Source organism: Numida meleagris, chromosome 3 (assembly GCF_002078875.1).
Source record: "Numida meleagris isolate 19003 breed g44 Domestic line chromosome 3, NumMel1.0, whole genome shotgun sequence".
Taxonomy (NCBI): Eukaryota; Metazoa; Chordata; class Aves; order Galliformes; family Numididae; genus Numida; species Numida meleagris.
Genome location: NC_034411.1, coordinates 86,781,468 through 86,794,903, shown reverse-complemented (window position 1 = coordinate 86,794,903; position 13,436 = coordinate 86,781,468). Strand labels below are relative to the sequence as shown.

The following is a 13,436-nucleotide window of genomic DNA, read 5'->3' as shown; positions in this document are numbered from 1 at the left end:
TCCATTAATTCAGCCTATCCAGATCCCTCTGTAGGGCCTTCCCACCCTCAGGGGTGGACACTTCCTTCCAACTTGGTGTCATCTGCAAACTTACTGAGGCTTCACTCAATCCCCTCACCCAGGTCATCAGTAAAGATATTAAAGAGGGCCAACGCCAATACCGATCCCCGAAGAACACCACTAGTGATGAGGCACCAGCTAGATTTAACTCCATTCACTACCACTCTCTGGGCCCAGCCCTCCAGACAGTTTTTTACCCAGCACAGAGTACACCTAGTGAAGCCACGGGCTGCCAGTTTCTCCAGGAGAATACCGTGGGAGACACAGTCAAAAGCTTTACTAATGTCCAGGTAGATTACATCCACAGACTTTCCCTCATCTAGGGACTAGGTGGGTCATCGAGTCATAGAAAGAGATGAAGATGATCAAACATGCCTCCCACGCGTCTTAGTATAGCTTCCAGGAGGATCTGTTCCATGATCTTCTCCAGCACAGAGGTGAGACTAACAGGTGGGTAGTTCCCAGGGTCATCCTTTTTACCCTTCTTAAAAATGGGTGTGATGTTGCCTTTTTTCCAGTTACTGCTGAGTACTTCCAAATGTAACATAAAATGTCTACAGACACAGTACTTGCAAAGGGAATGATACAGAATTTTAGGAATCTTACCCAGTTTTAGAGGAAAAACTTTACTTTAGAGCAACTAAATTTCCATTTTGCTCATTGAATCAAGTAAATGAGAAGTGGCATTTGAAAACAGTTTCTGATGATAAATGCCGTAAGTGGATTGCCATGAAGATACATAAAATGTCATATTCTAGGCTTCCTGGCTTGATTTATTTCAACAAGTTGGAAATAAAATACAGGGAAATCTTTATTTATGAACAGGTGGATATAATCACAAAGCAAAAATGAAATATGACAAAGTATAAATACATTCCATTCCAGTTAACAAGTAAGAGAACACAAGTAGTGAAGAATAATAAGGAAAATCACATTTTACAAAGAACCAACGTAACCACTCTACCTTATTGCCATTCAAATTATATTTATGTGTCTCTACGCTATATAGGAATACTTTGATAGTCAGGGAGAAATGATTAAATATCCAATCAATATTTATGCATGTGATGCTAAATAAATTATTCACAATCCTGCCTAACCATCACTTTTTAAATAAGGGCAAAAATGTTTCTATTAGCTGTGCATATTTTTCTCCAGTACTAGTCTGCAGGAACTTTTTACAAAGTAGTTTCTCAAAAAAAGTGGAACTGAATGATTGAATATGTGTATATGATCACTGATTTAAGCATTTATTAAAACTTATTCTATCTTCAAAGAAGATAATTGACATCTCTCTGTATTTTCTTTCTGACAAATACCACAACACAAAGCTTACAACTAAAACTCCTCAGTAAAACATTAGAAAATGGCATATGCAAATATCACTGTGAATTTCTCAAGCAGGTCTAAGTTTCTGTCTTAAGACTTTTCCACAGTTACTTCATATTCAATTACTTTGATATTCAATGAAACAGCCAAAGATCTTACTTTTATCCTGAACATATAGATCTTCCATCTTTTGCTTGGAACCCCCTCCAGAGCATTATAGCTGGGGATTCAGTTGGAGGGAACATAGATAACTGGAAACCATAGACACAGAACACTGAACTACACTGCATCTACAAGGGATAGGTACAGACACAATAGTGACATTGGAAAGAGATGATCAATCTGAAGGCTGCTGCTATCCGTCCATCACATCCAGAGCAGAAGGTTTTAAGAGATTCACTCTTGAAGAATCTTGGGAGATTTATTTACTGTTACATGACTACACAGGTGTGGAAGATGAGAACTATTTTTTCTTTTGCCTCAAAGCTTGCTTCTTGAGGCCTTTTGGGTGATACGGCTCTAACTGACAACTGCCAATTATCTAGGGTGGTGAGTGGTGGGTGTTACTGTGTCAGGGTGCTTCTGCTTATGATTGATAAGCAGAAGCAAGACAAGCTGCCTTTTTTGGGGGTGCAGCTTGAAGGAGCTGACCACTGCAAAAAGTGATAATGCTTGTGCATGGCAATGAAGGCACTACTCCCTGCTGGCTTATCTGTTGGACCAGATGTGTCACACTAACAGAGAGAAAGGAAGAAGAAGAAAAAAACTGTAAAACGGGGGATAAAAGGTCCCCACTAAACTAAGACCTTTGGAGAAGAACCCCCAGAGAAATGAAACCTCGGGGGGAGAAGAACTCCCCCGAAAAATAAAACCTTTGACAGTAGAAAGAACGCCCTGGGTCCTGCTTGCTGTGAAGCTTCCTGGCTTTCTCCCATCCCCTGCGGTGATTGGACGAGTTCCTGAGATCAATGGAGGCATTACGAACAATGCTGGACCCATGGTGGTGACTATCTCTCTCTTGCTTTCTACAAGAACTCCTTGCTTTTTCCTACCCCTTTTCTACTGCCTGCCTTCCCTTCCCCTTCTCCCTAAGCAACTAGGATTTGTAATAAACTGGTCGGGCTAACATTTGACCCGTTGTGGCTTAATCTCGCCATCAGGTATACATATATTAAAAGAACCTCCTCTCCCTCCTATAAATTGGAGCGAGACAACAGGTCAGTGAGAAGACTCTCAAAACATCTTTTGTGTTGCATTTTGCACTAACTATTGTGGTACTGTGGTAAGGAGTCCGCTTCAACGTTTGGCTATAAGTAACACCTTATACAGTTTATATCTCACAGGAGTAGGCCACATCCTTCAAAGTGACAAAATTAATAACTCTTAATTCTCTTGATACTTTTGTATCTAATATTTTTCTCCCCTAAAAAAACTTGCACATGTTCAACATAAGTAAGGAAACAGACAGTTTAATGCAGAAAGTTCATCCAGTGCTGCATTGGACTGTATTAAGAGATGTATTATAGTCTTTGGTTTGTGCACATTTGTGTATCTTGATGAAAATGCTACCTGTGAAAATTTAAGATCTGATATCTTTACTATAAAGATATTCTGAAGGAATTATAGAATCATAGAATTGTTTGAGTTGGAAGGAGCCTTTAAAGGTCATCTAATTCAACTCCCTTGCAATGAACAGGGACACTAACAGAAAGATCATGTTGCTCAGAGCCCTGTCCAGCCTGACCTTGAATGTCTCCAAGGATGGGGTTTCCACCACCTCTCTGGACAACCTTTTCCAGTGCCTCACCACACTTATTGTAAAAAACCTTTTCCTTATATCCAGTCTAAGTCTTCCTCCTTTTAGTTTGAAACCATTTCCCCTTGTCCTATCAAAACAGACCCTGCTAAAACGTCTGTGCCCTTCCTTCTTGTAGCCCTCTTTATATATTTAAAGGCCACTATCAGGCCTATACACACAGGGAAGTCAGTATCCTTTGAATAAATTCATTATGTATTTAGTGTTTGAAACATCAGATTTACCTTAATTGTTCATAAAAGTACTTCTATCATTGATACAAGCCAAGCAAATCAACCTGCAGTTTGAAAATTTTGTTACCTTCTTTACAGTTAACAAAACATCTTCCTGAGTCCAATTAGATTAACCTGTGTTGTTATCTTGAAATCTAGAAATGACCTCAGGATGTCATCCAGATCATTTCATCTGCCTCTAAGCAGACAACTTCACTTATATAATTTACTGAAATTTGTCTAATTTGGTTTTAAAAGCTACACTGATGGATATTGCCAAGAACTGTCTTGCTATTACTTTTTCTCCCTAATGTTTATCCTAAATTGTTACTACAATATATTTTTTGCTGAATCAAAAACTAGCTGGGAGATTGATAGGATCCATGAAATAACTTGTGTGCCATGCATAATTATGTATGGCTGGCTTTAGAATTATACTTTTCTGAAAGTGTTATTTTGCCAGCAGCACCGTACTTGTGAAGAAGACATCTTTGGAATTAGATATACATATGAAGTCTTGATATCTTGTGGTCAAGCAAGGGTAAACAGGATGATTTAGAGCTCAGGAAAATACACTCTGCTGATGTAAATAATTCCTGGAGATTTAGCTGGATAAAATGTTCTTTGCTTTACTTCCTAAATCATTTTGCAGCATGTCTCAGACTGAAATGACTGTATCTTAAACCACATAAGTGACATGGGCTGAACTGTGGTCCATGTTATGTATCTGCCTATCAGGTCAATAAATATCAGATCCCTACTAGCAACCCACACTGCAGAAAAGGGAGCTATAAATATAAGCTGTAGAGTAGATTGCATAAATTTAATAATAGAAACAAGAATAGCCAAGAAAATAAAGTTTCTTTTCAAAGTCAATAACTTGTGGTATATTCAGCCTCAGTGGTTGAATGTGCTCTTGAAATTTTCAGTAAGTCTATATCATTATAAGAATGAGAATCAGAATTGCAGAGCCTGCAACAGGTTGAATTGGTAGGTATTGCTACGAATATACAGTCACTGAGATACTGCTATATTGGTATGGTGGTTGCAACTGTCTGACATAGCAAAACAGACTTGGCAGCATATATGTCCTAAAACATTTTTTTTCATTATATTTTTGTTATTAGCATTGAGAAATAGAAGTTCACATGACAGCAGTGTTATAGGGATCAACCACAGATAACTATATTTTTTGAATTAGCTAAAATACAGTTAGGTGAAGCAATGCCTGCCAATTTGAAATTCCAAGATATGTACTTTTCTTCTTCAACCCTTTAAGATAAATTTGTATTGGAATTTATCTAACAATGTGTATAAGTCTTCAGATCAAGTAAAAAAATTAGAACTGATTTCAGACATATCAATGACGTTTTAAGACTTAAGAGTCTGTATTATCATAAAATTCTGAAACAGCATTTCTGCATCAGTTTTTTTTTTTTTCTTTTTGCTTAGCATTTGTGTTTGCAATGTGCATTTGAGAGACTAAAACCAAGTCACAGCCCCAAAGTGATCTGATGCCAGCATGGAACACGTATCTAGGGGATTGTTGCCCATATTATTATAATAGCAATAAATATTTTGCCAAGAATTGCTTCAATGCCTTAAAACTAGGGTGCTATCATCAGTGAGGCTGGGTGCAGGCAGGTAAGAGAAGTGTCCCTTATATATGTCATCTTGTAGCATATAACACAGATGAAGATGTTCATGAAAAATCTTGTGTAACTGTGGGGTTGGTTTGTAAGTCTGCAATGGTTTGCACTGTTTCCATTTGTCTTTCAACACTGAATTCCTTATTCTACTTGTAAGTATGTTACAGGTTTTCTGATTTTTTTTTCAAGTCTATTTAAAGCTTAGGATGGAAGACACAGTCTCCTCTTTATAAAGCACCCACACAGCAACTCATTTTACGCCTGAACTGTAATATTAAACAAAAGCCAGATAGAACAAAAGCCAGAAAAGCAAGCCAATCAACCAGACCAGGAAACCTTGGCCAATATCCAAACTACTTGATCACTAAAAGAAAAAGGACTGGCTGATGTGTAAGTGTTCAAGACAGACTATGCGGAAAAGGGAAAATGTATCAAATCCAAATTTTAAACTTCAGAGGACAACTGTTAATTCCTTTTTCTTTCCCTTACAGGCACAATTGTTTACACTGCATATAGTTGGACATATAGTGGGTTAAATAAAATATACCCTTTTTGGTTTATCTTCTGACTGGCCAGTCAGTTCCAGGCTTCCTCTCTATATCTTTTAGGTGTGAGACATGGTACCCTTGAAAGAAAACTGATGGTGCTGATAGAGACACAAAAGTCAGTGGAGATATGGTAGCAGAAGGTGACTCTGATTCATTAGCGACTAATTCACTTCTGCAAAGTCATTCTGGTCTTGGCAGTGTAGTTTGGCCACATTTTGCATGCAGTACAGTCTGATCCCCTAACAGACTTTAACCAAAGAGGTGGATCTTGTAGATCTTCTCACAAAACATTTAATCCTTTTCTCTTGGTGATCTATTGTTCTCAGCCTGTGAATTATAGACAGTGGTGTTGCTCAAAAGACTTGTAAGTTCCTGTTTAGAAAATCAAAAGTCTCACAACTTCTGTGCTATAGTTGAATCGGAAATTAATACTTCTCCCATTTTGGATCTACCATTTTGGAGTTTTGTTTTATGAGTTTGCTTTTTGCTCTATAAAAATCATATTTCTATCTTTAAATAAATTTTTTTTTCTGTGGGAATGGAAAAGAAGGACTGTTGCTATTATATGTTCCAACATAGTTTGAAGGTAAGAAAACACTGAGGATATCATGTGCTAATGCTGCTAATAAGCATGAAAAAGAGGGCAAGCAGACTATCTTTAAAAGCCTGTAGAAGAACATCATTTATCTTAGCAGTGAATATTGGGCAGGTGATGGTCAAAGTCTAGCCACCCCACTGATGAGATCTGAGTCTAGTTAAAACCTGTGCAGTAAGAATACATACGAGAACTCTCTTGGACAGCCAGAATATACTTCTAACAAGTTTTTACGTATCAAGTGCAAGGGGAAGGGGAAAATTTAGTTGAATATTAACTAGTTGCTAAGATGAGGTGCTGTTGCTTGAGAACAGTGGGCTAATTCTTTCCCTCACCTGTCATCTGCTCCTCCCTATTGACACAGGTGAACAGGCAAAACAGGGATGGCCATCATAGCCAGAAAAAGATTTTTTTTTTCTGATTATCATGCCTAAGATTTATATTTTTAACTAAAGTAGTTATACTAGAAGTTTAGGAGCTTGGTATATACAGGCAGGTCTTACCACTGAAAGCCATCCCAAACTGAATGGAAAGGAAAGAGATGTTCCAACTCTAACTGCTGTCAAACTTTGCTTAGGGAAATGTGTATCAAAACTGATCTCCTCCCCCGCCCACTGAAATGGTTGTTTCCTTGTTCTCTTTGGTGTCAGATAATACTTAGGTTCCAATTACCTTTAAATATGCATCTTCACATCAATGCAAATATAGTTTTAAAAGTAAATGTCCTTGTTAAAAAAAACCCTGTAAAACTGTAGTCTTTTATGGTATCTTAAATAATGATTATAGACACATTTGAGAAGGGCAGCCAGTTGTTGATTTAAATCTTTGTCCTGAGGCTCCACCTTATCCTTTGAGTAGCCATTATGGGACAGGAAGATGAGGAGGAAAAAAAGTGGCTTTAGAAATATAGTATCTGTTAGTTAGAGCAAGACATTCTTCATGCAATGCATGCCATAGAAATACCTGTATTTCTTATAATCCATAATTCTTTTCTCCTCAGACATAATAAGGGACAGGTGACACCATAGCGATGATCCTGCTTTTTTCTTCAAGTTGATTTTGTGTCCATTTCAAAGCACTCCTGAGGTGTGTTTTAGCTCATTCAGCCATTCAGACTTACTGTGGGTTTCATTCCAGTCTGATACTAAGATTCTATCATGGTCTCTTCCACAATGACCTCATACCCCTGTTGTCACTCTGAACATCAGACTACTGTTATGGAGGACAGAACTCTGTCTAGAAGGGTGGCAGTGGTAGAGTTCATTAGAGAAGAACCTATACAAAATTTATTGCTGGGCCTGCAAGTTTATCTCTGACATTCAGTACAAATCTTCAGATAACTGTACAAAAGTACAGTGCTTATACCCACTTGCATATGGACGGTTTGGGTGCGGGGTGTTTTTGGTGCTCCTGCTACATAATTCTGTGTAATAGCACAGTGTTGTATGCTGACAGCACGCTCATTTTCTCTGCTGTTGGCAAAACCTAGTTTATAAAAAGTCTAAATCATGCCTCTTGGGCAATGAAGGACTGAGAGCCTCAGAAGAAGTCTATGTGTGGGCAGAAAGCGTCTGGTAAGAAAATGTGAAGTAGATACAAGGCATGGGTTATGGTCGTGGTGGTAGCAGGCTATCCAAACAGTATTTTCATTCTGTGCATTGAGAGCACATGGGAACAAGTTACAACTCACTCTGCTCTAAAGCACTCTGAATTCAGTCTGTGTTCATTTCTTCCCAGTGAAACATTCTTTAGTTTGAAGTGTCAGGAAGTGTAAGGTTTGGTCAATGAGCTTGGTGAGACTGATAGTCAGAGCTGAGTTTGGGCCTACTCTAAAAATTTCCATATTGATTCCTTAATGAGCCATAAAAACCAAGTGGAAACTATCCTTAACAGGAGCAGGTATCCTGGAGTTCTGCATTAAGCCACTGACTTCAATTATTCCTTGTCTCAAGTTTCAGAATTTCAGTCAATCCCTGCAGAGGGCAGTAATGATTTTTTTCCTCTGAGCACAGATTTTCTACAAGATTTATGTTTTTCCCCTGTAAATCACACAGTGGATGAGATGAATAAATACTATGAAGAGGTATAAATTATCGTTTTTCGTTAGGTGTTTGCATGATTTGTATTGCTCCTATAATCAGAGTTACATTAAAAACATGATGTGAGATTGGGAGAAAACTTTTTTGGTATATAAAGCAAAATAAATATTTTTGTCATACTATTCATGCATACAGTTATATTGCACTATTTCAGCTCATCTGGGAGGTATTTCTGTGAGGATGGATGAATGACCAATAAGGTACAGAAATCTAAACTGTGTATCTAATGGTCCATTTGCTCTTTACATCTCTGAAATCTGAGTAGTGTGTTATTCCCAAGAGCACTCAATGAAATCAAAAGCCTTCATATGGCCTTCAGTGACACTCAGCATGGATAAATATGACTGTGTATCCTGCCATATATTGCAAAAGGAAATTTTTTAGTTGCAGATTCGTAATAGAATAGGTATCTTGGCTGTAGCTCACATTAGTAGTGAACATACCTGACTATTTAACATAATAGCTATTTAATTGACCAAATTATTTGACGCTGTAAATTTTCTTTTTTGATTCAAATTATCACAATAAGTTCTATCTTGTAATAAACTGCTAATAAACATGATGTATTTGTTATTTTTCTGCATGGAACATCATCTTGCAAAGAAATTACAGGTTAATACCAGTGATAAAAAATCAATATAACCTCAGAGAGAATTCAGAGTAATCATTGCTTTTTAAACTAGAAGCAATATTTCCTGTGACAATATACTATCGTAGCAGAAGATAGGCTGAATTCTTTTGAAAAAATTGGAGTACATCTGACAACAAGAATATCTACCTACTCAATGACATGACAGGTGCAGCTAGTAATGCATAATTACTTAAAAGTATGTTGTCAAAGTATCCTTGAAGGTGTTCACACTCAGGTGTGACAAGTCCTTTTAAATATCCTTCACTGGTTGTAAAAATACTTACAAAGTTTTTTTCTGTCATCTCAAATGCTACTCACTACAGCAGTTTTAGAGCGGAACTTAATTCTTATGGGTATTTTCATCAACAAAATGTTCAGTGAAAAACATGGCTAAACAAAATGCATGTAGAACTCTGTATAACAATCACTTTCTCATCCAGTGAGATGCAAATGAACTCAAGATATGCATATTTTCCTGTTGGAACTTAATTTGCCTTTCCACAATCTAACATACACTCTTAGCAACCAATAACTGCATTTTCTGAATAATTGGTTGAAACACTATTTTATCCTTTACCTTAAGTGTGGAAAGAATGTTATTCATATTTGATAAACACAGGCCAACTGTGTGTGTGGTGTATGTGCACATAAAAAGTGATCACATTTGTTGCCTCTTTTTAGTGATATAAATCATAAGTGTTGTGAACATGATTCTTCCATTATCGCAGAGGGTAAGGACATAAAACAGAATTTCTAAACTTAGTTGCCTTTATCAGTTCTGAAAGCTGCTGAGAAAGTTAATGGCTGGAAGCAGATAGCTTTAGCATTACTTCAGGCACATAGTTCTATTCCATAGTTTACCTCAACATAATTTTTTTTAAAACCTTCTTTCTTGCTTTGCCCAAAATCTTGTAAAAGCCTTAAATATGAGATGCCCTTGACAACTTTGCACTACTAAAAAAAAATAAAATTGCACCCACAAAGACAGAATGGCATCAGGTAGGAAAATAGTGTGATCACTTGCTCTTAAAAAAAAAAATAAATTGCAGCATTTAAAAAAAGTCTAGTTGTTTTCATTTCTACTTCATCTGAACAATTCTGTATATTAGAATCATAGAATCATAGAATCATAGAATTAGCTAGGTTGGAAAAGACCTACAAGATCATTCAGTCCAACCATTGATCATCCAGTCCACCATTAACTCTGAACAGTCTTATTATTATTTGATAGTTACATAAAGTACTGTGAGATATAGAAGAATGTAATGTGGAAAAATAAACCAGGATATTTACACAAAAACCTAATAGAAAAGACGTGCCTTTATTTGAAAAATTAATGAAAAAGTACAAATGCTTACCTTTGTGTTTGGGTGGCATAACTGTTATCATATGTCTCATAGCTTGGATCATCATATTCACCCCCATATCCATCATCATATCCCTAAGGGAAAAATGAAACACCAAACTTAGAAGAGTGTTAAATCAAAGAATATTATCAACTTGTAAGAGTAACCTGCATCAGCATATACATGCTGTATTTGCCAGGTATTATGTATAACACACAGCTTCCTGACAAGAATTGTGAATTGTGAAGAACAACTTACATGGTGCAAGCATAAAGAAACCAATTACTCATCTAAGAATGAAGTTTATACATTGACAAACTGTAGTGTATTGTCCAAGCCACAGTGCTTCAGCAGAATCTATTTAGCCTACTGGTGAATGATAATGAAAACAATCATTTTCCAGCAATTTGTTATATAAATGGTTGCATAAACACCCATAGGTGAAATGAACAAATGGCAGGAAAAATATACTGACTGCACAATATTATAACAGAGTAAAAAAGAGATATTCTAGGGAATGATTTTTGATTTGCTTGAGACAATGTCCATTCAATATCAGGACGACAGAGTAGTCAAGAAATGATATATGGAAACACTTTTTTTTTTCCATACAAATTTTGGGAGCTGCTACTTTTTGTTAAGTAGAAAATTTTCCCATTATGTAAAGTGTGAAAGGAATTGGGATGCTTAAAAATCTATGACTAAACAATAATTATAGCAGGAGACAATTAGGATTTTTTTCAACAAACTATCCAAAGTTTAGTTAGGTTGATGTAGAAGGGACAATAAAGGGTAGCTCCAAAATAATAGGAGCCCAGTAAACATTCACTCTGGCATACTATCATAACCACAAAAGTACAATGTTAGTTTGATACTTCATTACTTCTGCTAATTAAGGGGAGCTTATAAACAGGAGGGAGACCAAGCTTTTACATGCATAGATAGTGACAGGACAAGGGGGAATGGCTTTTAACTAAAAGAGAGGAGATTTAGGTTAGATGTTGGGAGGAAATACTTAACACAGAGGGTGTTGAGGCACAGGCAGAAGTTGCCCAGAGAAGCTGTGGATGCTCCTTCTCTGGAGGCAATCAAGGCCAGGCTGAAAGGGGCCCTGGGCAGCCTGATGTAGTGGATGGCAGTCTTGCCCAGGGCAGGGGAGTTGGAACTGTGTGGGCTTTAAGGTCCCTTCCAACCCACAACATTCTATGATTCTACAATTGAACTACATTAGAACTTCCAATTTACAGAAAATGGGTCAGGATAAAGACAGTGTATGGTAATTCCACCTCTAGGACATTCACATCAGCTTACAGTAAGGAAATGTTTTCCCGGTTTGGTGTGGAGTATGGCCCAAGCATAGCTGACTGAAGAAGGGAAAGGTCATGTAAGTCCACAGAATGGGATGGGGTACAGGTCTGGTAGCCGTCTTCTAGCCAATAATGAGAACTGTCCCTAGCCATGCAGGCTGGATAAGGCTGTAATTATGCCTCTGTTGCTCCACTCACCTTGCCTATGCCTAACAACTTGTGGCCTAGTGCTCGCGTCAAGATGTCACGGGTCTGAGCTATGACTGGAAGTTGTCAAGGAAAAGAGAAAGTGCCACCTTTGGCAGAAACATGGAGACCATAAAATCATGTGATGATTATTATATATACAATCCCTCATGGTTTTGAGAACTGAAAATGAGGTCTTAAGGGACCAACATAAGTTTCTGTGCTTTTCTGCAAAGTCATGTGTTCTTCATACCCCTGCTTATCTTAGTTTGCATACCTTATAACTGTTCAGCCTCCCCTTGCTTATCATGGCAATTCACATGCAAAAGGGGTATAAAGTCAGGATGCTGGAGGACAGCTTTGGGAGCTCCACTCCCAAGAACCTCCATCTTGCAAGGCCCCATCCCCCTCAGACCCCATCTTGTGATGCACACGTTGATGACACAGGTCATATAACCTTTCCTACTCTAATTTAACTTCCCTGGAATTTGTAACCTTACCCAATCTAATTTACCCTTACCTACCATAATCTACTATCCCTCCTCCCCCCCCCAAATACCAATTACTCACAGGCTAATACATGTTTTCCTTAGAATACATGTGATTATAGATCATATGTGCAACAGCTTGCTCAGAATTCATTTAATAAATTGTTTAGGAGCACCTGATCTGCATCAGTGAAGAGCGCTGTAGTCACTGTCTTCTCACTGGGTGAAACAAACCAGGGAATGGGGTGGGACAGCAGGGAGATTGGGGAATGACCTCTCCCAGACTCTGAAGTCCACACAAGCCTCATTATCTTCTTTTTCAGTTGAAGCATACCATTTTTTTGGCCTTCATTAGTATAAACTAATACTAAAAAAGTGTAGTTAAATACATACTTCTGCAGGCTACACTGGTATATTTAATACTACGTGACTAAATATACAGTCATACTTTTGGGGGCAGGCTGAGAGCAATAATGAACCACCTGAAACAGATGTCAGTCACATCGACTAGTGTACTTCTGAATAGGATCCAGCCACTGTGAAGATGACAATGATGCAAGTTCCTATACAAAGTAGAATAACAGCTAGAGGAAAGACACTTCAGCATGCTTACCCAGCATATAAGAGAACAGGAAAGGCAAGAATTACAAATTAGCTCTCTCAGTGCCTTGATGCCTGAGGTGGATCAACTTTCAGCACCAGTAGGGCAGAGAACTATTGTTACAGATTTTAACATTTTCCTGAAGGGCTGAGCAGGTCAATATAGTGCAGATGTTTTGAGTGGAATGGTTGGAAAACAAGGACATTGAAAAAAGCACAATGTTTCTTTAATAAAGTATTTTCCAGATAACGTTCTATTATTTGTGTAATTCTGTAAGACAATTATCTTGTAATACTACTCATAACTATTTACATAAGGTACATACTAGCATTTGTTTCAGGTTAATATGCTGTATCATACCCAGAAACCCTTGTCCTAAAGTAGCCTTAGGCATCTAGAACTAAGATGCGAAACAGCTTCTTTCACATCCCTAAAGTGCCTCAAACTAGCTGAGCATTTTTCTTCTGTTTAACCTTCAACTTCCTAGCACTTTCAGCTTTAATGTTTGAAAGTATTTCTTTCATACGTATTTTGAGAAATGAGACACTCAGGATCCATCTTTCAGCCAT

General features: G+C 37.6%; 1 protein-coding gene across 2 annotated transcripts in view; it reads right to left on the bottom strand.

The window, feature by feature from the left end:
- KHDRBS2 (KH RNA binding domain containing, signal transduction associated 2) overlaps positions 1-13,436 on the bottom strand; it is a 333,052-nt gene that overhangs the window by 26,206 nt on the left and 293,410 nt on the right. For both annotated transcript variants that reach the window (XR_002437290.1, XM_021392691.1), the window contains exon 7: positions 10,298-10,380. Coding sequence is in view for 1 of the 2 variants with exons in the window: in XM_021392691.1 (XP_021248366.1) it covers positions 10,298-10,380 (83 nt within the window). In the remaining variant the exon portion in view is untranslated. The remainder of the gene's footprint in view (positions 1-10,297; positions 10,381-13,436) is intronic.